Source organism: Harpia harpyja, chromosome 11, assembly GCF_026419915.1.
Source record: "Harpia harpyja isolate bHarHar1 chromosome 11, bHarHar1 primary haplotype, whole genome shotgun sequence".
NCBI lineage: Eukaryota > Metazoa > Chordata > Aves > Accipitriformes > Accipitridae > Harpia > Harpia harpyja.
The window spans coordinates 40,211,622-40,236,606 of NC_068950.1; the positions used below are offsets into that span (position 1 = coordinate 40,211,622).

Below are 24,985 nucleotides of genomic sequence, written 5' to 3' on the forward strand. Positions count from 1 at the left end.
CCAGGGGTCAGACGGGGCTTTGGCTGGACTTTGCTGAAAGTCCACCCGAAATGGCTGGTTACCAGGTGCTGACGCAGTGCCCTGCCCCTAAGATATAAGGGGTTTGAAAATTGGGTTTGCAGCCCAGTCGGGTGCATGGTGGCAGGGCTGGGAAGCGGCTGAGGCTGTGTCAGCTCCAAAGCTCTTCCCAAAGCTTCCAAAGCTCTTCTTGTGAAGCTAAACTGCATTTGCTGGATCCAGCACGGTAACGGCAGTAACAGCAGCTAAATTTGGGGGTGGCTTGGCTGACTTGGAGGGACCCATCCCTGGCGAGGACACCATGCTGACCGACACAGAGCCCTCTAACACCATCAAACTGCTGCACCTGGTTTTCCTATCCACCTCCTGGGGAATGCAGATCTGGGTGACCTTCGTGTCTGGTAGGTCGCGGTCCGTACACACCGCTGTGGCTCTCTGCCCGGGGGGAGGCCCAGGGGAGGGGGGCTTTGCCCCAGGACCTACCCGCTCTCCCCCCTTGCAGGGTTCGTGATGGGCAGCTGCCTCCCTCGCCACACCTACGGCTTCATCCAGCGTGAGCTCTTCCCCTACTACTGCCACATCAGCTCCGCTTGTGCCTTCCTCAACCTGACTCTATTTGCCATGTACCACCCCAGCGAGCTGCTCAGCGACGAGCAAACGACCCAGGTAGCCTCCTGCTTTAAAACGTGAGCTGGCTGTAGCCCAAATCCCTTCCTCTGCGGGGTCCCGCTCCGCTTTGCTCCACTGAGGCTGGTTTGCAAATGACGACGAGGTCCACACATGGCTGTGGTTAAAAGAAACCGGTCAGCATCCAGATTGCAGTGAACCTTGCGTGCAAGAGGGGCTGGGGGAGAAATTTAATCCACCACGTGTGATGTTCACGGCAGGCTTTGCTCCCCTGCAGATCATCGTCTTCTTTGTTTGCGTCGCTGCTTCTGTGCTGAACACACAGTGGTTCGGGCAGGTCACCTCCGACATCGTGGCAGACATGCACCTCGTCGAGCGCAGCCACGGCCTCGGCCAGGAGGTCGGACTGTTTACCAGCAAGTCCTGCAGGCGGCTGCGTGCCTCCAACCCCAGCTACAGGCAGCTATCCCGGCAGCTCACCCTCTACCGCGCTCTGTCCTCCCTCTGCAACCTCTGCTGCGTCGCCTGTAACGGCTTGAGCTTGTACTACCTGGCTGCCCATCTCTCTGCCCTGTGAGAGCAGGACACCGCGAGGCGAAGGCTGGCTGGCCAGAACCAACGCTCTGGGAAAAGGGAGCCATCCCGCTGCCTCGTTGTAAAGTAACCCTAAGCTTTGGAGATTAAATTTCAGCATCCTCAGATGGAGATACTTTTAACTGTATTTGTGCATGGTGCAGAAATTTAGGAATAGCGAAACAGAAGTGCTTTCTTTAGAGCTGTCTGAATCCAGCCCTGGAGTGAGAAAAATCCTCCATGATCTAAGCAGGAGTGTTTATGGCTGAACAGCTTTTTAATGCCCCGTGCACTAGATGTGTCTAAAAGCGCAGTGTGTTTCTGCAATCACAGAGAGACTGCAGAAGAGAGAGAAATGAGAGATTTAGAATTACTTTTAATTAAATGCTGAAAGCTAATACAGAAGCGCAGGAGACCCTGTATGTTGGCTTTACCAGTTAGTGTCAAGAATAAGGTTGTTATGTTTGGGTTTAGAGTTACTGTTTGACATTCTCTTGTAGTATTTCATGAGGTGAGAAAAACTATTGTCTCGTTCATTAGGCAGAAGTCAGTCTACTTAAAATAGACATGTTTATTTCCAAGTTATAGAGGACAATCAGTCAGGTAGCAAAAGGGTCAGTAAAACACACCACTCTGAACAAAGAGCTCTGCTTTACTCTGGCCAGCAGCAGAGCCAAGCGGTGAAAAAAGAGCAGCTGCTTAATCCCAGGCAGGAATCTGACTGCATCCATCCCGCTGCAACAGGCAGGTATCTCCCCAGACCACTGCTGTTAAACCCCAGCAACCACAGCCCACCTCCAAAGAAATCGGTGATTTTTCACAGGTAAGTAAGTACATTCCCAGCTGGTGTTGCTTCAACTGCAGCCAGTGTTTGGCACTGCTTCAGGTTTATTTCAAAACCACATGCAGCCTATCATAGAGGAGACCTTCTGCAAGCCAGCTGGATTTCTTTTTAAACAAATAATCCCCTCTTGTAAGCCCTTCATTCTCCTATGCTGCTTTCCTGGAAGTTTCCTTGTGTGCCAAGATTATTTTTCCCCTGAAGTGTGCAAGGCATTTTTGTTCCAGCAGAAGTTTGCAGTCTGTAGCTGGGATAACAAACAGCAGCCTCTTGCACAGGTTTCCTCGTTTCGTTCTTGCTCATTATAGTCGATGCACCTTCTTGCCAGAGAAGTACTTCTTAGAGAAAGGAGAACGCTTTACAAATGCCAAAACCGTTGGAGTCCCAGCCTTTACAAAATACCTGCAAAGATTAAAAGGAGTCCTTTGGCTTCCTTGTAGCTGGCCAAGTGTCATGCAAAGTGAGTGACTTCCGCCCAGCTCAATAAAGACTGACCTCCCGAAGGCTGATAACAAGCTTTTTTGCTGATTAGCAGAGCCTCTCAGGGCCAAGGCTACACACATCTGAGTAGGAGTGTTTTATGAATCAACCCTTCTCCCAACAGCTACTTCTAATTAAAACAGCTGTTATTCTCCCTCTGGAAAGAGGTTTCTTTTGCAACTGCCCTTACAGGCTGAAATCTGAGGGCTTACGCATGCTGCTGAGTTTTATGGAGTGACAGTTCAGATACAGCCCGCAGCAGTGGACCTAGAGCTCTGCTCCCACTGTGACGGACCAAGCCACTAGCGCTGTGCAGCAGGCTTTCTCCAGCTAGCTACAAGATGGTGCAAGTTAACAGCACAGGCTTTACAATAACTTTTTGGCTTCACAAACAGCAAATTCTTCTCTCTAAATAACTGCACAACACTTTAAAGCCAGTTTCAGAGTCAAACTGTGCTGCATGCTGTGTTGGGGGCTGCTCACGCAGCATTATTAACAGTGAGAGCATTGTTAACCTTCAACATGCTCTCTTTATATGCTGCTGCTTTTTTTTTTTTTAAAGTAGTGCTGTGTAGATGGGATCTGAAACAGCCCTTTTGTGCTGCTGCTTGTGTGTAGCCCAACTCCCCTTCCCATCTCCATCCAGTTCTGGAAAGAGCTGTTCATTTTTTGGGGGAAAAAAAATATGTAAGTCGCTAAAGCCAGGCACAAAATCCATGTAGTCCCACTGCTTTACACCTTCAAGAGTTAGGACTATTAAATCAGAGAACAAACTGCACTTAAAGGCAAAGACGTAAAGCTCGTTCTTTTTGCCTTCGTGCTCTCTCTGGACGTGAACAGGACATGAACAGCCTCACCTTTCGTGCTGCAGCACTTGTAGCAACGTGTGTTCTGGGTTCAGCTCGTACATTTCTGTTCTTTCTTCATCTTCAAAATAGAGCTGAAAAAAATTCTGGAGGGTTATTAAATACCTAAGGTAGATGAATGCAAACTTCTAAGCTGTTGAAAGTCCAGTAACAGGACACCGTGTATCTGCTAGAGGTTTATTAAACTTCTGTAGCTTGAACCGACCATGCCAGATGCTAACTTCAGCAATGCAGAAACTGTTTTGTGTAAATTCCGAGTCTTCCCTGTATAAACCAGCTTAGCTTCTTATAGCAGTGGCAGCAGGAAGGCAAAATACACTGGGTGTTCCTGTGCTTTACAGAGAAGCAATCCAGATCTACAGGCTGCTTTTTAACAGGTAAATGCAGGAATGGTATGACCTAAACTGAGTAGGTTTAAAGATATTTGAACAAACCAGGGTAGATTTAAGAGATTTGAATCCAGCAACTGTGCCTTAGACTGTACATACACACAAAGCTATAATCCCAGTTTTTAACCTGTTAAAGTAGAGAGCCACTGTCCTTTTGGACATGTCTGCTCACTGCACTAAGGGCTGTGCTTTGCCTGGCACATGTGACACTGAAGCAGAAAATGAAAAATAAACATCTGTATCCTTCTATGTATAATTTCTGAAAAGTTCTCAAAACCTGCTGCAGCCACAACCAACTCACATCTCACCTTTGCTAAAGTCTTAATAGACACATATTGTCTTGATGGGATTAAGTGTTTAAGTACCTCCGGTTAGTTCTGAAAATAACCTATTTTTTTAATAATATTTTCTGATTTGTATTGAGCAACTTCACAACGCAGTTAAAAAAACAGGCAGCCTACCAGCTTGATGTTCTAAATCTTAATCATCGTTACAAAGATGGGAATCTAAGCAATAACTATAAATACCTTCTATCAAATACAACATTAAGTGGAAGACAAAAGAACTTTCATTTTCATTAATGAATTCTGTGTCCATGTCAGCACATCTGGAAAACGTTTGAGCTTCCAGATCCTTATTTCACATCTGCGTATGGTAAACAGGTAACAATGCCATTGCTTTCATACACTCAAAGCTGTGTAATTTTTCACTCCAGACAAACACTCACAACACAACAACCCTGAAATAGAAGGAATGTCAAACTCCTCACCTCAAGATTGCTGGGAAGGTATTTTCTTTCTAAATCCCAAGGAGGTAACTCAGCAAACATCACCATTAAATGATCAATAAACCTAAAAGCCAAGATACACTTGGTTAGCTTAGACAAAGTGTTCAGCTTTTGAATGATGGTAAAAATACATTAGCAAATTAGACAATTCTCGTGGTTTAACCCCAGCCAGCAACTAAGCACCACGCAGCCGCTCACTCACTCCCCCTTACCCAGTGGGATGGGGGAGACAATCAGAAAAAAAAGTAAAACTCGTGGGTTGAGATAAGAACGGTTTAATAGAACAGAAAAGAAGAAACTAATGATAACAATAATAAAGTGACAATAATAAAAGGATTGTAATATACAAGTGATGTGCAATGCAATTGCTCACCATCTGCCGACCGATGCCCAGTTAGTTCCCGAGCAGCGACTCTCCCCAGCCCCACTCCCCCCAGTTTATATACTGGGCATGACGTCACATGGTATGGAATACCCCTTTGGCCACTTGGGTCAGCTGCCCTGGCTGTGTCCCCTCCCAAATTCTTGTGCCCCTCCAGCCTTCTCGCTGGCTGGGCACGAGAAGCTGTAAAGTCCTTGACTTTAGACTAAACACTGCTGAGCAACAACTGAAAACACCAGTGTGTTATCAACATTCTTCTCATACCAAACTCAAAACATAGCACTATACCAGCTACTAGGAAGACAATTAACTCTATCCCAGCTGAAACCAGGACAACAATAGACTGGAAAGTAAGTTTAGATCACTAATAGTTTCTTCCCTTCAAACTCATCGCTTTCCCAATGAGACCAAGGCCCTTTTGTAACTCATGGTACTGGTTTCAAACTTGAGCAGTGCAACAACAAATTATTTTTAACTTTTCATTTTCACACTGAAAAGATGCCAAAATAAACACCCTGCATTTTGTCTAATATTGATTTTCCTTCTACGTGGTCCCACCAGCACCATGCTTCACCCGATCAGAGTGCTGGGAATACGCTTGTGTGTCAGAGGCTTGTTTATTTTGGTACTTCAGGAGTGTTGGTGGCCAATTTGTTCCAATAACCCATTTTCACTTTTTTTGCTCGTGAAATGGTGTAGTGAACACTACTGCATAAGAACCACATACTAATCTGCTTGCACTGCAATTTTAAGTCCTAAACTTATTGGTAGATCTGAGGAATACGTATCTCCCCACAAAGAAAAAGTTACAAAATCCAAGGTTATTTAACACTGCGAGATCAGAAACTGCAGTTAACATCAAGAAAGTGGAATTCCCACCTTGCCAGTCACTTGCTTATAGTCTGAAAGGTCTGTAGCACTTCAGTCAGGCCTGCTGTAAACCCTAAGGAAACTATGGGGCCACTGGTGGTTACGAGAGGTCCCTTTTGGAAACTTTTTTCTAAGTTTAATCCTCTTTCCAAGACTCACATATTTGGAGGGCTTCGAAACAGCACCTTAATGAACCTCTGAAATCCACGCATGGGATGGGTCACAGGTATTACTGGCCACTGGTCCAAGCTTGCACTGCAAGCCCCTTTAAGCACACTGGCTAGATATGACGTGTTTCTCTGCACCTTCATATTTTGGCTGTCGTAGATTTTGCCCCTCGTATTTTAAAGCTGCATTTGTAAATCATCGAATAATTTAGGTTGGAAAGGACCTTAGAAGGTCATCTACTGCAACCTCCTGCTCAAAAGCAGGGTCAGCTATGAGATTAGAAATCTGGAACTGCTTCATTAGCATGGCCGTGTTTCACTTGCTGTCTGTTATCATTTACTCAAACATCTCCTTTATGCAAGAATGCTGCTGACAGTGCATTTACCTGGAGTTCTCGTGAAAAGCCGCAATGAAGTCTGTTTGCTCGTGCTCAGGGTACAGAAAGAGGACAGGCCAGTTCAGGTTGCCATCAGCATCTAGGTGCACCTTTGCCCCCGTGGCATTGTCAGAGTGGAACCCATCTAAGGATATCTCAGCCAGGCCATCTGGTACTTCCTCTTCTTCATTTGAAGGCTCAAGAACCAGCTTGATATTTCTTTCCTGGACGGGAGGAAGGAAAAAAAAAAACTCAACCAAAAACCAAACAGGTATGGTGAGGAGAATAAGAGCAAAAAATTAGCCATCAGTAAAAGCACAAATTGTGTCATTCTTATTAATGAGTCAGCTCTTAAACATGCCATCAAAAGCCTTCCTACAGTATCAGACTCAGGTGACCGGTCTTCCCAGTAGAATTCAGAACCTCAGCCAGACACCCGGGTTCCTCATAAAATGGATGAGGAGAGGTGGGAATCCAGAGGAGCCCACATGCTGAGAGAAGAGCCTGAGAAAACGTGGGGAAAGGGATGCAGCTGAAATCCTGTTCTTTGGGACCAAGCAGGCATAACTTCAGGGTGCAACTACATGCACCCGCTCCTGAGAACATCCACTCTTTCAGAGAACTGAAGAAAACTCACTCTTTTCTTTGGAAAGACAACTGCAGAAGAGGAGATCCAATTTACGCAATAGTCCAAAATACTTTAACACAGCCCAAACGTGTGCCGAGGAAGGAGAGGATCCAGGATTGATTCTCTCCTCCACCCTCCTGGATGGTAATCTTCTACCCTTCCGCTGAAGTAATGCCTATCGGCAGCAAAGAAAGCAAGGTTCATTGGGCCAGTGTGATGCTACAGCCTGGCAGCCAGAGCTCTCTCTTGGATGCTCAGTCCATCTCCTAACACTGGGATGGTATTTTGTGTTAGTTGTTACCTGAAATATGGAAACCTGGGAGCTGGGGCTAGAGCCATGCAGATGAGGACAATCATGGTTTTAACTCAATTTTTTGGCTCTAGCCCTCAAAATCCTGTGTATGAGAATGACCTCTTAAAAAAACTCAAACCCAAAGCAAACCGCACAAAACCAAACCCCCTCACCGACCCACCTTTATTGCTGCAAGCAAAATTTCCTTTTGACACTGCTCTTTCTTCTTCATCACCTTTGCTTTCCTTGCATCCCGCTCCTCAGCCCGCTACATGTAAGAAAAAGTTGCACCATGGTCACGCACAGCAAGTCAGTGCCCATCACTGCTCTACCCTGCCAACGAGTGGAGAAATCAGTTCAGATCTCCAGAAGGGTTCCCTCCAGCTCTTTCCCCTACACATCTAAACAAGACACACTACGCGGAACCACCACTCGATTCTGTTTGGGGATGTTATACTACGCAGAAACTTGTATGGAGCACTCTTCAACCAAGGATCCCAAAGTGCTTCTTGACACAAAGTAGGCAACAAGCATTACAGATGCTAGACTGCCTTAATATTTACCTTTAATTTGTCAGCTTTAGCTCTCATTTCCACAAGCTTTTTCTCTTTTGAATCTATTCGCAAGCCCTCCTCACACCATGCTATTGCTTCAGAGAAATTCTTCAGCTCCATGTGACAGAGAGCTCCTGGAAGGATTAAGATTTTAAGTTTCTAGTATTGGAGTCAGTATACAACTACTACACAAAGTGGTGGTTATAAACACAGCATTAGCCCTAGTGCTTTCAAGAGGCATACACAGCAGCGCATGCTATTGTCTTGCAGGGTCATGTTCAATCGTAGACTCCCAGCAGGTCAGCTGAGAAGAAAATCTAAGATATTTCAGCAATTCTTGTATCATTTGCTCATCTAGTCACAGAAATCAGCAGAACGACGCTAGAAGTGTCTGCTACAAGCAAAATTTTATGATTATAATTAACATCAGTATTTGTCTCATAAGGAAAAAGAAAGTGGCCATTTCCATGGAGTGAGAAAGGCTGGGGAAAAAAAACAACCAAACCCCAAAAACTAGTATTGTGGGAAACAGCAAAAGTTATGTTGTGCTTTACAAAAACAGATCCAATGCCTGCCTCTTTGACAGATATAGAAGCTAAAGAGCAAAGAGGGAAAAGATAGCGTTTTGACTGAAAATCCCAAAACAAAACGCAGAGCTCTGTTTTGGGGAGAAGCAGCAATAAGAAAACAAGAGATCTGGTACAGTAACTGCTTTAATTTTCTGAAATGAATGCTGTCCTGAAACAAAGTATGAACGCGTGCTCACAGTAATTTGGGGTTTATAAACAGTGTTATTTAACACACAGAAACATGCAGCGAAACAAAGCAACATCCAACAACAAGTCTGTTCCAGGGCTTGTAACACTAAGAGCCTAATAAGTAAATACAAGGTGTGCAAAGCTGTTTTGAAATGATGTTCCTGGCGCTCCATGCGGTAACGCGTGCTTTAACTCTTACCTCTTATGACTGCTTTGAGATGGGTGGGCTTTAGCTTTTTTGCTTGGATGGCATCACTGAGCGCAGAACGGTAGTTACCTACAAAGCAAGCAAACCGGCTCAGAACCTTTCGTTTGCGTTTAAAACCCAGGCAGATCCCAAGGTGACAAAACAGCTCACGCGGAGACTCTACAACGCACCGTTTCTACCATCGCGGAGAGGCGAGCGGAGGAAGAAAGAGCACGCCAGGAGCAAGAAGGGAAAGGCCAGGGATCCACCAGACAGGTAAGAGCCCCCTTCCCAGCCCCGTCCGAGGCGGGACGGGGCACCTCTCCTTACCCAGGTAAAACTGCGCGGCTCCCCGGTTCGTGTGCAGCACGGCGTTCAGCTCGGGGTCCTCGCACTTCTTCTTCAGCCCCTCGGTGTAGGCGACGACAGCTCTCCTGTAGTCCCTCTCCCTGAAGTACTCGTTCCCTTCGTTTTTGTACATCCTGGCCAGCTCTGCCGGGGACGCAGGGGGACAGGGCCTGAGCGGGGGGCACGGCTCCCCCACCAGCACCCCGGGCCCTCTCCCCCGGCCGGGGCCGGAGGGACAGACGGACAGACAGGGACAGACCCCCCCCCCCCGCCCTCCTCAGCCCCGGCTGCCCACCTGCGGGACCCTGCTCCTCGTCGAAGAGGAGGGACTGCAGACAGGCCAGCTCGGGCTGCCGCGCCGCGTCGATCTCGGCCGGGCACCGCTTCATGAACATGGGGATGGCCTCCAGCTCCTGCGGGCGGACACACACGCACACCGTCCCTCAGCCCGGCGCGCCCCGGCTCCCCCCGGTCCCCTCCCCGCCTCACCTCCTCCCAGGTGTCGGGGTGGAAAGCACCCCGGTACCGCGGCCCGCCGCCGCCCGGCCCGGCCTCCGCCATGTTGCCGCTCCGGCCCGCCTCCCGCCTTCCTGCCCGCCTCCCGCCTTCCTTCCCGCCCGCCGACCGCCCCCTCAGGCCCGGCCCCGGCGGCCTCCGGCCCGCTTTCGGCTTCGGGGTTAGGTGGCGTCTCCCGCGGGGATGGCAGGCGGAGCTGACCCTGCCGGCGAGAGGGAGGTGAAGGCCCGGGGGAGCTCCTCGGGCCCGGGGGCTCACGGGGAGCGTGGGGCTGACGCAAAGCCCCTCAGGACCGCGGCGCCGCCGCCGCTGGCCACGGCTGCATCTCAGACCCGGGAGCTGCGGCATCGGGGCGAGGGGACTCCCTCCGAGGAGCTCTCCCCGTCCAGGGCAGGAGGCTCATGGGGCGACGGCACCAGTCAGGGATCCTCAGGGCAAGCCCCCACGCTGCAGCGGGCACGTACCGGCGGGACGTCACCGTCCTGCCGGACGGGGTTACTTACAGCCTATATACAACACGGCCCGGACGTTTCCATCCCCAGGCTTTGCAGGTCCCCAAATTTCATCTTTCCTTGTTTGTTTGTTTTTTTCTTTTGGCAAGGATTTTCTACCACTCCGAAGGCTGCATTCCCAAAACCACGCCATTACCACCCATGCCCGGCTGATGCAGGCGTCTCGCCAGCTGGACTGACCTGCAGGACTGGGGTGTGGATGCCCGACACCATTCTTCGCCTTAACTCCTGCAGATTTGCAGCACTATGGCATTTTCAAGGTGAACAAGGCTCTAGAGTTCACCATTTTGCTGTAATTAAGATTAACCTCCACCTTCATGGAACCTGGGTGCCTCCAAAGAGAAGACGCAAATGGAGGAAAGGCACCTTCCTTCCTCTCCTTAAAATCCCTCATTCTAAGAACTCAGCACCCGAAAATGGCGAGGGAAAGCCCTCCCGTCCTCCCTCCTGCGGCCTCAGCTGTTGCACGCACTTGACAGAGGCCGTGTCTGCCACGGGTGGGCAACGAGGGGCCGACCCCGGTGCTCCCACTGCAGCACGAGGCTACACGTGCTGGTAAAAGCAGCTCACGGGGGCCTGTAGCCAGATGGAGGAACACCCCCCACCCCACGGGGGAACACGGGCTGACCCCAGCTCAACCCCAGCACCCAGCACGGTTGCGAGACACCACGGCCAGCTCTGACGTGAGCTGGATTCGGCTCCGCTCACCCAGAGCCATCGCCGACAACCCGCACGTCCTTGGAAAGGAACTGGGGCTGTTCAGATAAACTCAGTGCAGCAAAGATGAGAGATTCAGAGACAGGGGGTTTAAGGGACTTGCACTTTACTCAGCAGCTCAATGACACCTTCCTTGGTGAGGAATAAAACCTCGCCGGCGTTCTGATTCCAGACCTCGAAGACCGGGGGGTCCTCGCAAACCCTTTTCCCGGCTATGACCACATAGGGATAACCCAGCTTGTTGGCATCCTTTAGCCTTTTGCCGATGGTCAGCTGCGTCCTGTCATCCAGGACCGAGTCGCCGGCGAGGTGGGGCAGCGCTTCGGCGAGGTCGTCGTACACCCGCTCCAGCAGCGTGACTCCCTCCTCCTCCTCCTTGCTGCCTCTCTTGGGGGGAATGAAGCAGAGCCGGTAGGGCGCGATGAGGCTCGGCCAACGGATGCTGTCCTCCGTAGAGAGCACCTCGATGGAGGCCGCCAGGATGCGAGTGATGCCCAGGCCGTAGCAACCCATTTCTGCCAGCTGGGGTTTGTTCTTGGGGGAGTAGAAGACGGCGTTGGAGACGGAGGAGTACTTGGTGCCCAGATAAAACGTGTGCCCCACTTCGATCCCTTTGGTCTGGGTGAGTTTTTCCCCACACGTGGGGCAAGACGTTCGCTCCCCGTTTAGCATTTCCACGTTGGCCGCGAAATGTCCGTCGGGGCACAGCAGCAGCCTGTCCTCGCCGACGTCTGCCGGGAGCTGGAACTCGTGGGACATGGTGCCGCCGATGCTGCCTGTGGCCGCCTGCACTTTGACGAAGGGAAGGCCCAGGCGGCCGAAGAGGCTGCGGTAGGCGTCGCACACCAGGTCGTAGGTCTGCCGAGCCGCCTCTTCGGAGGCGTCGAAGGTGTACATATCCTTCATGTAAAACTCCCGGCTGCGCAGCAAGCCGAAGCGGGGCTTGGGCTCATCCCGAAACTTCCTGGTCAACTGGTAGAGGCGCAGCGGGAGCTGCTTGTAGGACAGGTTGCTCTGAGCGGCCACCAGCTCCGTCACCGCCTCCTCGTGCGTGGGGGCCAGGCAGTAGGCCTTGCCGTGCCGGTCCGCCAGCCGGAAGAGCTCCGGCCCCATCCCGTCCCAGCGGCCGCTGGCACGCCACAGCTCTGCCGAGCTCAGGCTGGGCATGTTCAACTTCTGCCCCCCCACCGCCTGCATCTCCCCGTCCACCACCTTGACCAGCTTCTCCATGGCGCGGACGGCGGGCGGCAGGTAGTGGTAGCAGCCGGGGACGGAGGGGTAGACGAGCCCCCCTTGCAGCATCAGCTTCTGGCTCCGGCAGGCGGGCTCCCTGCCCCTGCCCTCCCACCCCGCCTCGTCGCCCGCCTGCAGGTTGAAGGGCTGGAAAAGCTGCGAGACCAGCAGCCGCTTCGCCCTGCCCGGGACGCCGTACCGGGGACCGCAGCCGTACAGCCGGCCGCTCCCCGCCGGCAGCCGCCATCTTCTCAGCAACCCCTTCATGGCGTCGAAGAGGCGGCGGCGGCGCGCGCCCCCGCCACACCCGCGCGCGCCCCCCACGTGCGCGCGGGCCCGCGCCCCCCGGCCCCGCGCCGCCAGAGACCCGCGGGCGCCCCGCCCCGCCCCGCCGCCACAACCAATGGGAACCACAGCCTCCTGTCACGTGGAGGATCTCACCGCCGGCCGGCCAGGAAGCCGGAAGTTGGTAGGGTCGGACCCGCGGGCGGAGGAGGTCGGGGCTCTCTGGTTCCGCCGGCGCGGCCGGGGGTCGGGCGCCACCTGGCGGGCGGGCGGCGCGGCCCGCAGCGGGAGTCCGCCGAGGGGTGACCGCGGGGGTCTGCGGCGTGACCTGCCCTCTCCCACCCGGCGTGGGCCGCGGCACCCCCGTGGTCGCACTCGGCTCCCGCGGCCGCATTGCCCGAAGGCGGCTGGGCGTCCTCGGGGAGGGGGGGGGCCCACAGGAGCTGAGGTGGGCCGGGCCGGGCCGGGGGGACACACCACCCACTCAGGCGTCCCCAAAACCCAAAGGCCCCGCCGCAAGGGCAGGAGCAGGGACCCCCCCCACCGCCTCCCAGCTCCGCCGACCGGAGCCGGAGGTCTGGGGGGGACCTCGGCAGGCAGCCGGCCTGCGGCGGGGGATGGCGGCGGGTGGCCCGCAGCGCCGGGCCAACAACAGGGCTAAGGCCGCAAGGGGTTTGTCTATTGCTTTCTTAATTAACAAGGTTGTAGAAAACTGTGGAGGACCTGAGAGCTCACGAGAGAGCCCGCCACGCTGCAGAGCCCGCTGCCACCCCGACGGCTCGGAGGGACGGCGGCGGCTCGTTCATCCTGCCCTTGGAAGAATCAGCCTTCTTCATCTCAGACAGCAGCTTCACCAGCTCCGTCCTCCCCCCCGGCCGATCGTGGCTTTGCAGAGCTGGATCACCTCCCACGCGCGGTTGCGGCAGACCACCCTCCGCTGCCGTGGGAATTTCTCCTCGGCTTTCTTAACCCACCGTTCCAGTGCCTGCATCAGCGTTTCTGTCTTCAGCTTCACCTGGCCAAAGAGCACGAACGGTGTCTCCAGGAGGCACCGCAAGTTCTCAGTGGAGCCCGCGTCATCCAGTTCGATGGCCCGCTTGAAGCACTCGATGGCGAGTGTTTCCTGGCTTTTAAGCGCAGGATTTGCCCCTGAAGAGCTGGAGTTCGGGTATGGCGTTGCCCAGGTCAGACTCCAGGGCTTTGCTCAAGAGTTTCATCCACCAGGACCAGCTCTTGCACGGCGTCCACCCTCATGTAGTGATGTCTCCTGGTGACTCTTCGCTCCCGTAAGCTCTCTGAATTCCCTCCCAGCTAAGGCTGATGTTAACCATAGCAACCCCTCCGTTCCCTGTTCCTGCCTTCAGCCCTGCTGCACCCCTCCGTCTCCCTCACACCTAACTGGAACCGAGCCCAACAGGAGGGAGAGGCGGCCGAGGGCCAGTCCCCTCAGTCTTTGTGGTCTATCTTTAGGGCTGAGAGTTAATGAGAACCTGGGGACGCTGCAAGGAGCTTGCCAGGATCTCAGGGGTATGGTGTGCCCACCTTCACCTGCCCCATGTCCAGGTTTGTCCTCAGGCACGGACAAACCTGAGGACCCTTTCAGGGTGATTTTTAGCATGCATGAGCTTCCTTCTGTCAGGCGCTGGGCCCTGTCCCATCTTGGTGCGTCCCAGATCTTGCAGATTTATCTTCACATGGATCTGGAGACCAGAGGAAACTCATGAGCTTGTGCCCAGTTGCAGGGTGGATGACAAAATGATACGAGTACAAACCACCAGTATGCATCAGGTCAGCTCCTTGGCCATGCCAGGCTACCCCAGAGAGCCAGGCCAGCTTGCCCAGCGCCAGCACCCCCGTCTCCAAAGTGTGACTCCAGGCTGGCTCATGGCTAGCAGTACCGGGAAAGGCAGTGCAAGCCCCTGAGATGTTGCTCATCCTGTTGACCTTGGCTGCAGATTTGGTTGCCGGTGATCATGGGGTCCTTGAAAGCAGCTAGCCCATCTGCTCCCCCTTCCAGGCTCAGTCTCAAGACTTGGGGGCAGCATGCCCTAACGTGTTCAGAGGTTGAACCGCTTGGCCATAGGAGTGTGCCTGAAGAAGGGCTGAGAAATCAAAAGCCTTTTTCTTATGTCATTTCAGCTCTCTCCAGTCCCATCTGGCAGACAGACATCGCCTGGCACCCAGTGACCACCTCCATACTGCACTTTTCAGCCTCCTGCCTCGAGCTCAGAGGAAGTTAAAACATCTCTGAGGAGCAGCTGTATGCACATATTAAAGTACTTCGCTAGAGGAGGATATTTCACTTCACTGAGCCTCATTTTATGAGGAGTTAAATAATCCTGTTTAAATAAGGAAGTAAGAATGAGTCCTTACTTTATTTAAAAATGGGATTTGAAGAAATCTTCATGATTCTTCTATAATGGGAAATACTCACTAATGTGCACTCCTGTTTACAGGGTACTGGAAATGGGCAAAGCCAAGGGATTAAAGAGTACGTTTTGATGCTCCTGAGTGATTTAGGAGCATTAAAGTCATTAAATAGTCGAGCCAGTTCTACCTGGTGACTCAGCATCCTGTGAAACGTTGCCCAGAGGGACCCGGGGAAGGCCTTTAGCAGCTCAGTGCGAGAGCCAGGATCTGGCCCAGATTTCCTGGCTGCCGGATAGCAACTTCACTCCCAGACCAGCCTTCACCAGTTTTGTCAGGCAATTACTTCTCCCTACGTGTTTCTCACCATAATTAAATGAGAAATGCAAAAGCTGTCTGGGAGAAGCGCCGTGGCTGTCTGGGAGGCTGGAGGAGGAGGAGAAGTCGCTGTGGGAAGGGGACCTGCCCAGCCCTTGGGCACCCAGCACGCTGTGCTGGCCCTGATGGGGACCTACCTGTGCCCAGGTGCGGTACACCTGCCAGTTGAAGTGCGGGTCCTGCAGGACCTCCAGTGCCATTTTGCATATCCCTTTGGCCATCTCCTGCTGGCCCAGGAGGTGGAAGATTTTTGCCGGGCGGTTCAGGATGGGAGGGTTGTCTTTTCACCATTTCTATCGCCTGTTCGAGCCACAGAAGTGAAACACATTTCCGTCAGTGACTTATTGCCTGCTGTGCTGATCAAAGGGACAAAAACATCTTGGATTGATTCGCCAGGGTGGTGTTTTAACTGGGAGGGTTTAAGGCTAGACAAGAGATGTGGTCTGTGGGGAAAGCTGATATCTCTTATTAAATGAACAGACAGGACTGAATGCGGGGCTAAGCTCGGGGGTTATGTGCCTGAAAGCCTGTCTGTGCTCCTTATTTTTTCCAGCTGTGCTGGGGGAATCTAATAAAGGTATGGCTGTCCCTGCAGCCTTTCAACGAACTGCTGGCCTGCTGCTTTGCCAGGGGCTGATTTATGCCATTGGGGCCGATTTATGCCATTGGGGCCAAACACGTGGCCTGGGAGGGGTGTGCTCTGTGCGTGGCAAGACCGAGGGTATCGGCTCCCGTCTGGGGCCTCCCTCTTTGCCCCAGGGGATTTCCAGGAGGAAAAGCACTGAGGATGGGGGGGGGAAGGTGAATGAAGGACCCGAATCAGTCCCTTGGCGCAGTGACACTGGGTATAGCACCGTTCGAGAGCAATCAAGGTGTTCAGTCTCAGAGAAGCCACAGTCCTGCATCCCCGTCAGGGTGGTGGAAAATGTTTCTTTCCTTTCCAGCAGCATCCCCAGGTAGCATCAGGGCAGGGCTAGGGAAGAGAAGTCAGGGCAGGTGAGAGGCCAAGTCATTCGGTGGCCGAACCTCTCTCCGTCCTGCAGAGTATTTGCAGTTTGGGCTTGGGGTCTCAGCACAGAGAGGCGGCACATCCCAGCTGACCCTGGACATGCTCTTACACAGCTTGTACGGTCCGTGAGCCCACAGCGCTGGCTCACACAGCTGGCTGACCAACTTTCTGGAGTACTTTCATTCCCTCTGGTGACATTACTGTAACCGCACGACTGCAGGGCAATGTTTTTATGTCCACTGAAGTGGTAGTTGCAGGGTTTGTCTTAAACTCACCCCTTGGGAAGTTGCTGGGGGATATAAAATTACTGCACATTCCCTGCGCCCTGGCAACTACCCAAGGCGCAGGCACTCCCAGGTAACCCTTGGGTGCTTTCAGGCAGCTCCTCCTGAGCAGACAACACTTTTGAAAATAAACAACACTGATAAGAATATAGTCATTAAATCAATCAGAAGAACACGTATCATCATCTGAGGTTCAGGGCTACCTTGGATGTAGGTACACACAGCATCCATCAGTGCTGGATGCATTACACCATGAGTTACAGGTGCGTAGGGACCAGAGGTGAGTTTCGCACATGTGGGTTTGGGGTCCCCCTCCTGCTGAAATAATCTGCTTCTCCTACCTCTGTAGTGAGTGTCGGAGGACTTGATGACTTGTCGGGGCAGCACCAGGGTCGTGTTGGAGGCAGGCAGCCTTTTCTGCTCCTTGCTGCCCTGGCTCAGCAGGATCCTGTCCAGCCTGCAATGGGAGTGGGCGGCACAGCTGGGCAGCAAACCCCAGCTGGGTAGCAAAACCCCACTTTCTGCACCAAACAGCAGCCCAGTGCCAGGGAACTGGCTTCCCCAGGCCTGGCTTGCTCTCATCTGAAATGCCACGGGCATTAAGGGGGCTGGCGAGCCTCCCCTACAGGGATCAGACACGGGTCTCCTTGCCCGGACCCGCCAGCGCTCACAGATGCAGCAAATATGGTGCCACAGAGGATACAACCACCAAGAGCATTATTTTATTGCCCAAAGTGGGATTGGCAGGTTGGGTAAGTGCTTTAAGAATATATTTTTTAGCAGCTTAGAGATAGTTTGTCCCTATGAAAGCCTGGTAACCAGTTGGCTCAAGCCCTGAATTATGTAGCTTTAGCCAGCTTGGGAGCCTCCGTTACAACCAGGATCCCTGCCTTGACCCTGCCGTCTGCTGGCCCTGTCTGGTCCCCGGAGGGGATGGGACGTTCCCTGGGGAACCAGGCTGCTGGGTGCCACGGTGACGGCTGCCATGGCAAGGGCTGCCACCCTCTCCGCAGCCCCCAGGGACCAGATCCGCCAGCGTGGGGCTGCAGGCACTCTCTGGGGACATGGGCAGCCAGGTGAGGCCACCAGCCAGGCTTGCCTGGATGTGTGTGGGGAGCCGGACTTACCAGTGTAGCCCTCCTAACCTCCCAAATTGCCTGTGCCTGCTGGGAAGCAGCTTCTTGCATGGGGACTTTTTTGCAGACGATGGTCCGGGACACTCAGCATCAGGCTGGGTGCGCCCCAGGGTGGAAGCGTGGGACGTGGGCTGCTCATGCTGGAGCTTGCTGACGCCTTCCCGATGCTCAGCAAACACAGCATGGAGAGTGCTCTGTGCAGATCCCTGTGTCCATCTCCCCTAATCACCTCTCTTCACCCGGCTGCAGAGCCACGGCTCGTGCTCTGGTCCCGGCGTTGCTGACGGCAGTGCTCTGGCTCTGCGTTGTAGGGAAAAGCATCAGCCTTTGGCTGGGCCGGAGCAGAGAAGGGCTCCCGGCTTACTCAGCTGCCCCATTTCCAGTTCAAGGAGATAATGAAGAGGCGCAAACGCCAGGTAAGAGCTGGGTTTGTCCGCCCTCCGTACACATTTGCCGGGGGCCATCGGCAGCGCAGCCCAGCCCTGTCCTTGCCCTCTCCGCTCTCCTCCTGCAGCAGGAAAGGCTGGGCCCAGGAACGTACAACATCAGGGACTTTCTGCAGGAGACGCGGCCCTCCAGTCTCCGGGGAATCTGCGACACCAGGGAGCAGCGGTTCAGAGATGCCCACAGGGTACGTCACACCCTGACACGGGGGAGATGCTGGGGAACGGTGCCCGCCGGCTGCGGGACTTGGCTTCGGGCTGATGTCTCCGGAGAACGAGCCCTTTGGAAGAGTTAGGAGCTACCGTGGGTGCCATCTCCTCCTGCTGGGCTGGGGACTGTCCCCCTCGCTGAAGCTGCCCACGACCACCCCACCTCTCCCGCAGGACTGCTTCCCCGGCCCCGGCACGTACGGACCCCGGGGCAACCCCTGCGCCTGCCTCGAGGAGAGGGACGAGCGTTCCGCCAGCACGCGAGGGCTGATGGACAGCAGGACGGCGAAGTGTGCCCCGCTGGCAGCCGTGGCAAGTCCTGCCCCTTGCCCTGGGGACACGCCGGTGGGGTGGCCCTCTCCCACCGCTGAGCGCGGCCCCTGCCGCCTTTCCCCCCGTACCTGCAGGGCAGCGGCCCCGGACCTGGCACCTACCGCCTGCGGAGCAGCATCGATGAGGGGCTGCGGCGGCGGGCGGGCGGCCTCGGCCCCTGCCAGCCCTTCTCGGGAGACAGGTCGAAGCTCGGCCGTGGTGGTCATCACGCCTTGGAGGTGCGTTGCCCCGGGGTCCCACAACCGGACAGGGTTTCTCATCGAGCCGTGGCGTTGCCAGCCCATTGCTATAAGGATGGAGAGCTGCCTTACACCAGCATCTGTCCCACTTGGATATTGCTCTTTGACTTCCCTCGGATGCTGGAAAAATATGCCCGCGCAGCAGCGTTTTGGGAGCGAGCGGGCTGCAGGCAGCATGCAGGAGAGCGGGCTGGTGCCCGTGAGCAGTGGCGGGGCTGAGCTCTCATGGCACGGGAGGGATGGGGCGGCACGAGAGACCACCGGCAGCTGAGCCTCTCGCGCCGCTCCCTTGTCCCGGCAGAGGAGAGGCACCGAGCTGAGCACTGGCACTGTCAAGGGTTTCCTGGACGAGCTGACGTTGAAGGAGAACAAGAAGAAAGGCTGCTTCAGCACCCTGCCGAGGAACCCGGGCTGCCCCACGGAGAGGATCTTCTGGGCCACACTCAGCCAGTGCCCGAGGGAGGCGGTCAGTGGGAGCACGAACATCGGCACCGGCTGGTGTTATCGGTATCTGCGGTGGTGCAGGGGGTGCCCGGGGTGGGGATGCATTAGGCCCTGGGGGGATGGATGGATGGATGGATGGATGGGTGGCTCTCTGACATCGTGCAGCTCTTTTTCCGAGCAAACTGAAGCGTAACAGGTTTCCTTCTGAGCAGTATGCGGTGGGGCCGGGCTCCTACAACCCAAAGCCCATTGAGAGATCAGTGTACTCAAGCCAACCCCCATTCTGGTCATCTGCCAAGAGATTCGACAGAAAGTCCTACCGCCTCTTTACTGGGAGTGAGGTGAGTGAACAGACATGGCAGTGAGAGAAGGGTGCAGGAACGGTCAGGCTCTGAGCCTCCTCCGTGCCCATCCCCAATCCATTACCAGCATCCCTGGGGGAGGATGAAACTCCTTTGAGCCAAAGTAAGGGTGGGCACTCCTCACCAGCTTCAGCCAGCTAAACGTTAGGTGCGTCCTCTGAACGGAGCAGCAGCCCAGCAGAAGTCCCGCATCAGGTGGCTGGCTGTGATAGAAGGGCAGACTGACCTCAGGAGTTGTTTTTCTCTCCCTGTTGATTATCAGTGAAACCTGGGCAACTTGGCCAGATACCCATCCTTTAGAGAGGAGATGAGTCCCTCTCTGGGTGCTGCCCTTCTTGCCCAGAACAGGTTGCTAAAGAATATATGGTGAATAAAGGCCCATGGCCCCTTGTCCTGCCAGATCAAGGGAAAGGTTCCGCTGTGTACAGCAGCACGCTGAGCACCCACCGCTTAGCACGTGCTGCCCGTAGGCAGGTGAGCTTGGCTGGCGCTGAGCAGAGGGGCAGGAGCTCAGCAGCGACCACGTTATCTCTGCCTGCAGCCCCGAGCCTTTGCCCTTTTCAAGGGATGCTCAGACAACCCTTCCCATTAGTTTTGCTCTGCATCAGCTGCAAGTGAGCAGATGCACTTCATAGATGAGGGCAGCTGGGTTTGAGTCCTTTTAGGTGCCAGGAGCTTCTTGTATCCTTCCCAGAAAGCCATATTCTGCTGCTTGAAAGTCGGTTTTTCCTCCAGCAGCATCAGCAGCACGTTGCAGAGCCAGTGCAGGTGGGAGCCTTTCTCTTAGTGCCCGTTCCTGGAGCTGTATTCATCTTGACAGCTTCCCCACAGAGAACCAGAACAAAGCCTAAAGGGCTCAAAGCAGACAAGGAAAGCTTTAGTCCAAAACAGTCCACCTTGGCCAGGGATGAGGAGCAGGCTTCCACGCGGCTTCTCGCCTTTATCCAGCTGAGTGGGGAACAGGTAACTTGAAAGAGGTCAAGGATGAAGATATCTTCGTAATTGCTGGGGAACTCGACAGATGACATTTCAGGGGGAAGGTTGTGACACGGCAGCCCTTCACTACAGCTAGCAGTAGGCGACTGGTGAGCGTGCTCGCGCCCGCAGACCTAATCGACTTCTTTGTGGACCACTGTGATGAGAAAGGGTAACAGGGTAACAACTGGGACCTCCCCGGTTAGCCAGGACTGCTGATAAATGATGGAAAGTGGCTTGGTGAGCATTTCTACCAGCTCCCTCTGCACTCACAATTGCTAGCCCTTGTTCTTGTGGGGGACTTCAATTTACCAGATGTCTGCTGGAAATATAATACAGCAGAGAGGAAACAGTCGCGGAGGTTCCTGGAACATGTGGAAGATAACTTCCTGACATAGCCGGTCAGCGAGCCAGCTAGGGAAGGTGCCCCGCTGGACCTGGTGTTCATGAACAGAGAAACACTTGTGGGTGATGTGATGGCTGGAGGCTGTCTTGGGCATAGCGATCACCAAATGATAGTTTTCGATTTTTGGGGAAGTAAGGAGGTGAGTCAGCAGAACTGCCACCTTGGACTTCCAAAGGGCAGATGTTGGCCTGTTTAGGAGCCTGGTTGACCAAGTCCCTTGGGAGGCAGTCCTGAAGGGCAAAGGAGTCCAGGAAGGCTCAACATTCTTCAAGAAGGACATCTTAAAGGCTCAGGAGCAGGCCGGCCCCATGTGCTGAAAGACGAGCCAGCAGGGAAGAAGACCGGCCTGGCTGAACAGAGAGCTTTGGCTGGAACTCAGGAAAAAAAGGAGAGTTTATGACCTTTGGAAGAAGGACAGGCAGCTCAGGATTGCTACAAGGATGTCGTGAGGTTATGCAGGGAGGAAATTAGAAGGGCCAAAGTCCAACTAGAACTTAATCTGGCTACTGCTGTAAAAGACAATAAAAATGTTTCTATAAATACATTAGCAACAAAAGGAGGGCTAAGGAGAATCTCCGTCCTTTATTGGATGCGGGGGGAAACACAGTGACAAAGGATGAGGAAAAGGCTGAGGTACTTAATGCCTTCTTTGCCTCAGCCTTTAATAGTAAGAGGAGTTGTTCTTGGGGTACCCAGCCCCCTGAGCTGGAAGACAGGGGTGGGGAGCAGAATGAAGCCCCCATAATCCAAGGGGAAATGGTTAGCGACCTGCTACACCACTTAGATACACACAGGTCTATGGGGCTGGATGCGATCCACCCAAGGGTGCTGAGGGAGCTGGTGGAAGTGCTCTCCAGGCAGCTTTCCATCATTTATCAGCAGTCCTGGCTAACTGGGGAGGTCCCAGTTGAGTGGAAATTAGCAAATGTGACGCCCATCTACAAGAAGGGCTGGAAGGAGGATCTGGGGAACTACAGGCCTGTCAGTCTGACCCTGGTGCCGGGGAAGGTTGTAGAGCAGATCATCTTGAGTACCATCACACAGCACGTACAGGACAACCAGGGGATCAGGCCCAGCCAGCATGGGTTTGTGAAAGGCAGGTCCTGCTTGACCAACCTGATCTCCTTCTATGGCCAGGTGAGCTGCTTAGTGGATGAGGGAAAGGCTGCGGATGTTGTTACCTAGACTTTAGTAAAGCCTTTGACACCGCTTCCCACAGCATTCTCCTGGACAAACTGGCTGCTCATGGCTTGGATGAGCATATGCTTTGCTGGGTAAAAAAACTGGCTGGACGGCCGGGCCCAAGGAATTGTGGTGAACGGAGTTAAATCCAGTTGGCGGCCGGTCACAAGTGGTGTTCCCCAGGGCTCGGTACTGGGGCCAGTTCTGTTTAATGTCTTTATCAATGATCTGGACGAGGGGATCGAGTGCGCTGGTGAGGCCGCACCTCAAATACTGTGTTCAGTTTTGGGCCCCTCACTACAAGAAAGACATTTTGGTGCTGGAGTGTGTCCAAGGAAGGGCAATGAATCTGGTGAAGGGTCTAGACCACAAGCCTTATGAGGAGCGGCTGAGGGAACTGGGGTTGCTTAGTCTGGAGAAAAGGAGGCTGCGGGGAGACCTTGTCCTACCTGAAAGGAGGTTGTAGCGAGGTGGATGTTGGTCTCTTCTCTCAAATAACAAGCAATAGGACAAGAGGAAATGGCCTCAAGTTGCAGCAGGGGAGATTTAGCTTGGATATTAGGAAAAATTTCTTCACCAAAAGGGTTATCAAGCATTGGAACAGGCTGCCCAGGGAAGTGGTTGAGTCACCATCCCTGGAGGTGTTTAAAAGACGTGTAGATGTGGTGCTTAGGGACATGGGTTACTGGTGGACTTGGCAGTGCTAGGTTAATGGTTGGACTTGATGATCTTAAAGGTCTTTTCCAACCTAAACGATTCTATGATTTTTTGCAACTGAAGGCCTGGCCACATGAAGGCAGTACCTGGTTTTGCCCCACTCACATCCCCCGTGCTGCCTCTGGATGGGGAAGCACATGAGACCTTGTCCTTCCAGAACCCTGTAGGTGTTGGTCGCTACGACATCACCGAGCATGAAAAATACCCTCAGAAGATGAAATACCAGTCCCTGTACCGGTGTGACGCGCAGCGGTACCTGAGCAACTTGAAGCAGGATGCCTACTTGCTGTAAGTCTGACAGACAAGGGGGCTGTAAGTGGTTTCACACTGGCTTACAGCAAAATCATCTTGAGCAGCTCCGGGGAGACTGCGTGCACGTTAACTGCCACTACAACTGATGTGAGATGGGATGATCGTGTAGTTAAAGCACTGGATCGGGACTGAGAAACGCTCACCAGCCCCACCGCAGGTTCCCTCTGTGGACAGGGAGGTTGGTATTGCTGCACCTCTCCCCTCCCAGGAAAGCGAGGAGACTTTTGTGCTTCCCCACGGCGTAGGGGTAGTGGGAGGGTTAAAGAACTGCTGGCTCTTGAGGCACTTCATGGTGCCACCACCGAGGTGGGCGGTGGTGTATCTTGTGAAATGCAATTTGGCTGCAGCGGAGGTGTAGGCAAGTAGTTTCCACCGAGTTCGAGGAGGCAGCCTGGGAAGCAACTGGGAGGTGGATGGATAATCAGGCTGTCTGGACTCATTCCCAGTGCCGGCACAGGGCTCAACGGCCCTGAACAAAAATCACCTTCTCAGGCTGTGCCTTGGTTTACCCATCTGAGGAAGGAAGATAACAAGGCTCACTTTTACCACAAAGGGCTTTGAAATTGCTAGCATGAAAACCCTCTGAAGCAGTTAGGAACTATACTAATGAGAGACCTCAGGATAGCCCTCCGCTCTCACCTTTGCTTGTGGCCAAGATTAGCAAACTGCTGCGGCGGCACTATGGGCTGACAGCTCTGCAAAGGTCTTTCTTGATCTCCAGAGAGTAGTTAGAAATCTGTCTTGGCTGAATATAACTCGGCAGCTTTCAGCGGGGCAGCCAGAAGTTAGCTATCCTATGATGGAGAAAGCATAATGAAATCTAGCTTTCAATATTTCCCAGCTTTGTTAATCTTGCAGTTCCAGTAGGAATAAAAAAAATCTGAACAGTGAGCAGGACTTGGAATTCAAACGCATCTCTCTGATCAAATAGCACTAGCTCCAAAATCACTTTTCAAGTTAAAGCTGTGCTTTTAAGGGAATAGCCAGCTTTTAAGAGCTCTGTTCACCTCTGTGCTCGTTAAGACTAATGAGATTAATCCAACCGATAATTTGAGCCCACGGAATTGCATCCTCTTTCCACAGTGAGCGGCTCAAGCCTGTTGCTAAAAAAACCTGGAGTGATACGATTTCTGCTTCACGCTGTCCAGATACCTCTGAAGAAATGTTTTCCAAACGTAAGATGGTGCTGGAAAGCCCAAATCAGTGAATAAATGGCAGACACGCCAGCGGATGAGATGGGGTAGATGAAAATACTTACAGCATGCTGGCGTGCAAGTTAAGAGACAGGAGACGACTTGTCTTGTTCTGTGGTAATAAAACACTTTTCCTTAGACAATTAACTTTTCTGTGGAGTAATTCAGTGTTTCCACCTTGGGCTTTATAGAAGTGACACACTTGAGAAGAGGATGCCAGATACGGCGTGTCCTCCGAAGGAAGGTCTGCTGGCACGCACAGCTCATTCAATATTGAACACTTCCTTTCAAGCAACGCTACCTAAAGAAGTTGCACGTACCTGTTATGAGCATGGTGGTGTTACCACAGCTGAATACCCCCAGGTCGACCAGTACAACTCAGTGGAGAGCTGGGTCTGAGAAAGCACTACTACAGCAAAGCAGAGTAGTTAGGCCTTCAGTAATTGCCTACGTACCTGTCCTGCGGCATCTTTAAAGTAGCTGCACGCAAGGATCTTCATCGCAAGCTGTAATGTACGGCTTCGCTTGAATTAACAATGCAAATGTTTATAAGCAGCTGGAGGGAATTAGGGTGAATTTAGCGTCATC

The 24,985-nt window shown here is 53.3% G+C and overlaps 5 protein-coding genes across 5 annotated transcripts; 2 read left to right on the forward strand and 3 right to left on the reverse strand.

The window, feature by feature from the left end:
- Window positions 1-58: 58 nt before the first annotated feature.
- TMEM205 (transmembrane protein 205) lies at window positions 59-1,350 on the forward strand. Its single transcript, XM_052802549.1, has 3 exons — window positions 59-419; window positions 521-684; window positions 923-1,350. Exons 1-3 carry the CDS (start codon window positions 320-322, stop codon window positions 1,220-1,222), a joined length of 564 nt encoding a protein of 187 aa, XP_052658509.1. The 5' UTR covers window positions 59-319; the 3' UTR covers window positions 1,223-1,350.
- Window positions 1,351-1,774: 424 nt separating this feature from the next.
- Window positions 1,775-9,730, reverse strand: TTC4 (tetratricopeptide repeat domain 4). Its single transcript, XM_052802547.1, has 10 exons — window positions 9,634-9,730; window positions 9,440-9,557; window positions 9,127-9,288; window positions 8,809-8,886; window positions 7,861-7,985; window positions 7,479-7,565; window positions 6,387-6,601; window positions 4,564-4,645; window positions 3,397-3,479; window positions 1,775-2,461 (listed from the first exon to the last, which is right to left on the reverse strand). Exons 1-10 carry the CDS (start codon window positions 9,703-9,705, stop codon window positions 2,362-2,364), a joined length of 1,122 nt encoding a protein of 373 aa, XP_052658507.1. The 5' UTR covers window positions 9,706-9,730; the 3' UTR covers window positions 1,775-2,361.
- A 1,248-nt stretch (window positions 9,731-10,978) lies between these two features.
- On the reverse strand, window positions 10,979-12,462 carry PARS2 (prolyl-tRNA synthetase 2, mitochondrial). Its single transcript, XM_052802546.1, has one exon. The coding sequence runs from the start codon at window positions 12,387-12,389 to the stop codon at window positions 10,980-10,982; it is 1,410 nt and encodes a 469-aa protein (XP_052658506.1). The 5' UTR covers window positions 12,390-12,462; the 3' UTR covers window position 10,979.
- Window positions 12,463-13,257: 795 nt separating this feature from the next.
- TTC22 (tetratricopeptide repeat domain 22) lies at window positions 13,258-17,045 on the reverse strand. The gene is given in 6 exon segments (XM_052800376.1): window positions 13,258-13,546; window positions 13,548-13,639; window positions 15,290-15,427; window positions 15,429-15,452; window positions 16,007-16,125; window positions 16,787-17,045. Coding segments are annotated over 6 exon segments (921 nt in total).
- A 464-nt stretch (window positions 17,046-17,509) lies between these two features.
- On the forward strand, window positions 17,510-24,796 carry LEXM (lymphocyte expansion molecule). The gene is made up of 12 exons (XM_052800377.1): window positions 17,510-17,521; window positions 17,893-17,997; window positions 18,096-18,212; window positions 18,409-18,546; window positions 18,642-18,759; window positions 18,967-18,995; window positions 19,108-19,272; window positions 19,463-19,591; window positions 20,348-20,380; window positions 23,050-23,180; window positions 24,288-24,379; window positions 24,690-24,796. Exons 1-12 carry the CDS (start codon window positions 17,510-17,512, stop codon window positions 24,794-24,796), a joined length of 1,176 nt encoding a protein of 391 aa, XP_052656337.1.
- Window positions 24,797-24,985: the final 189 nt, after the last annotated feature.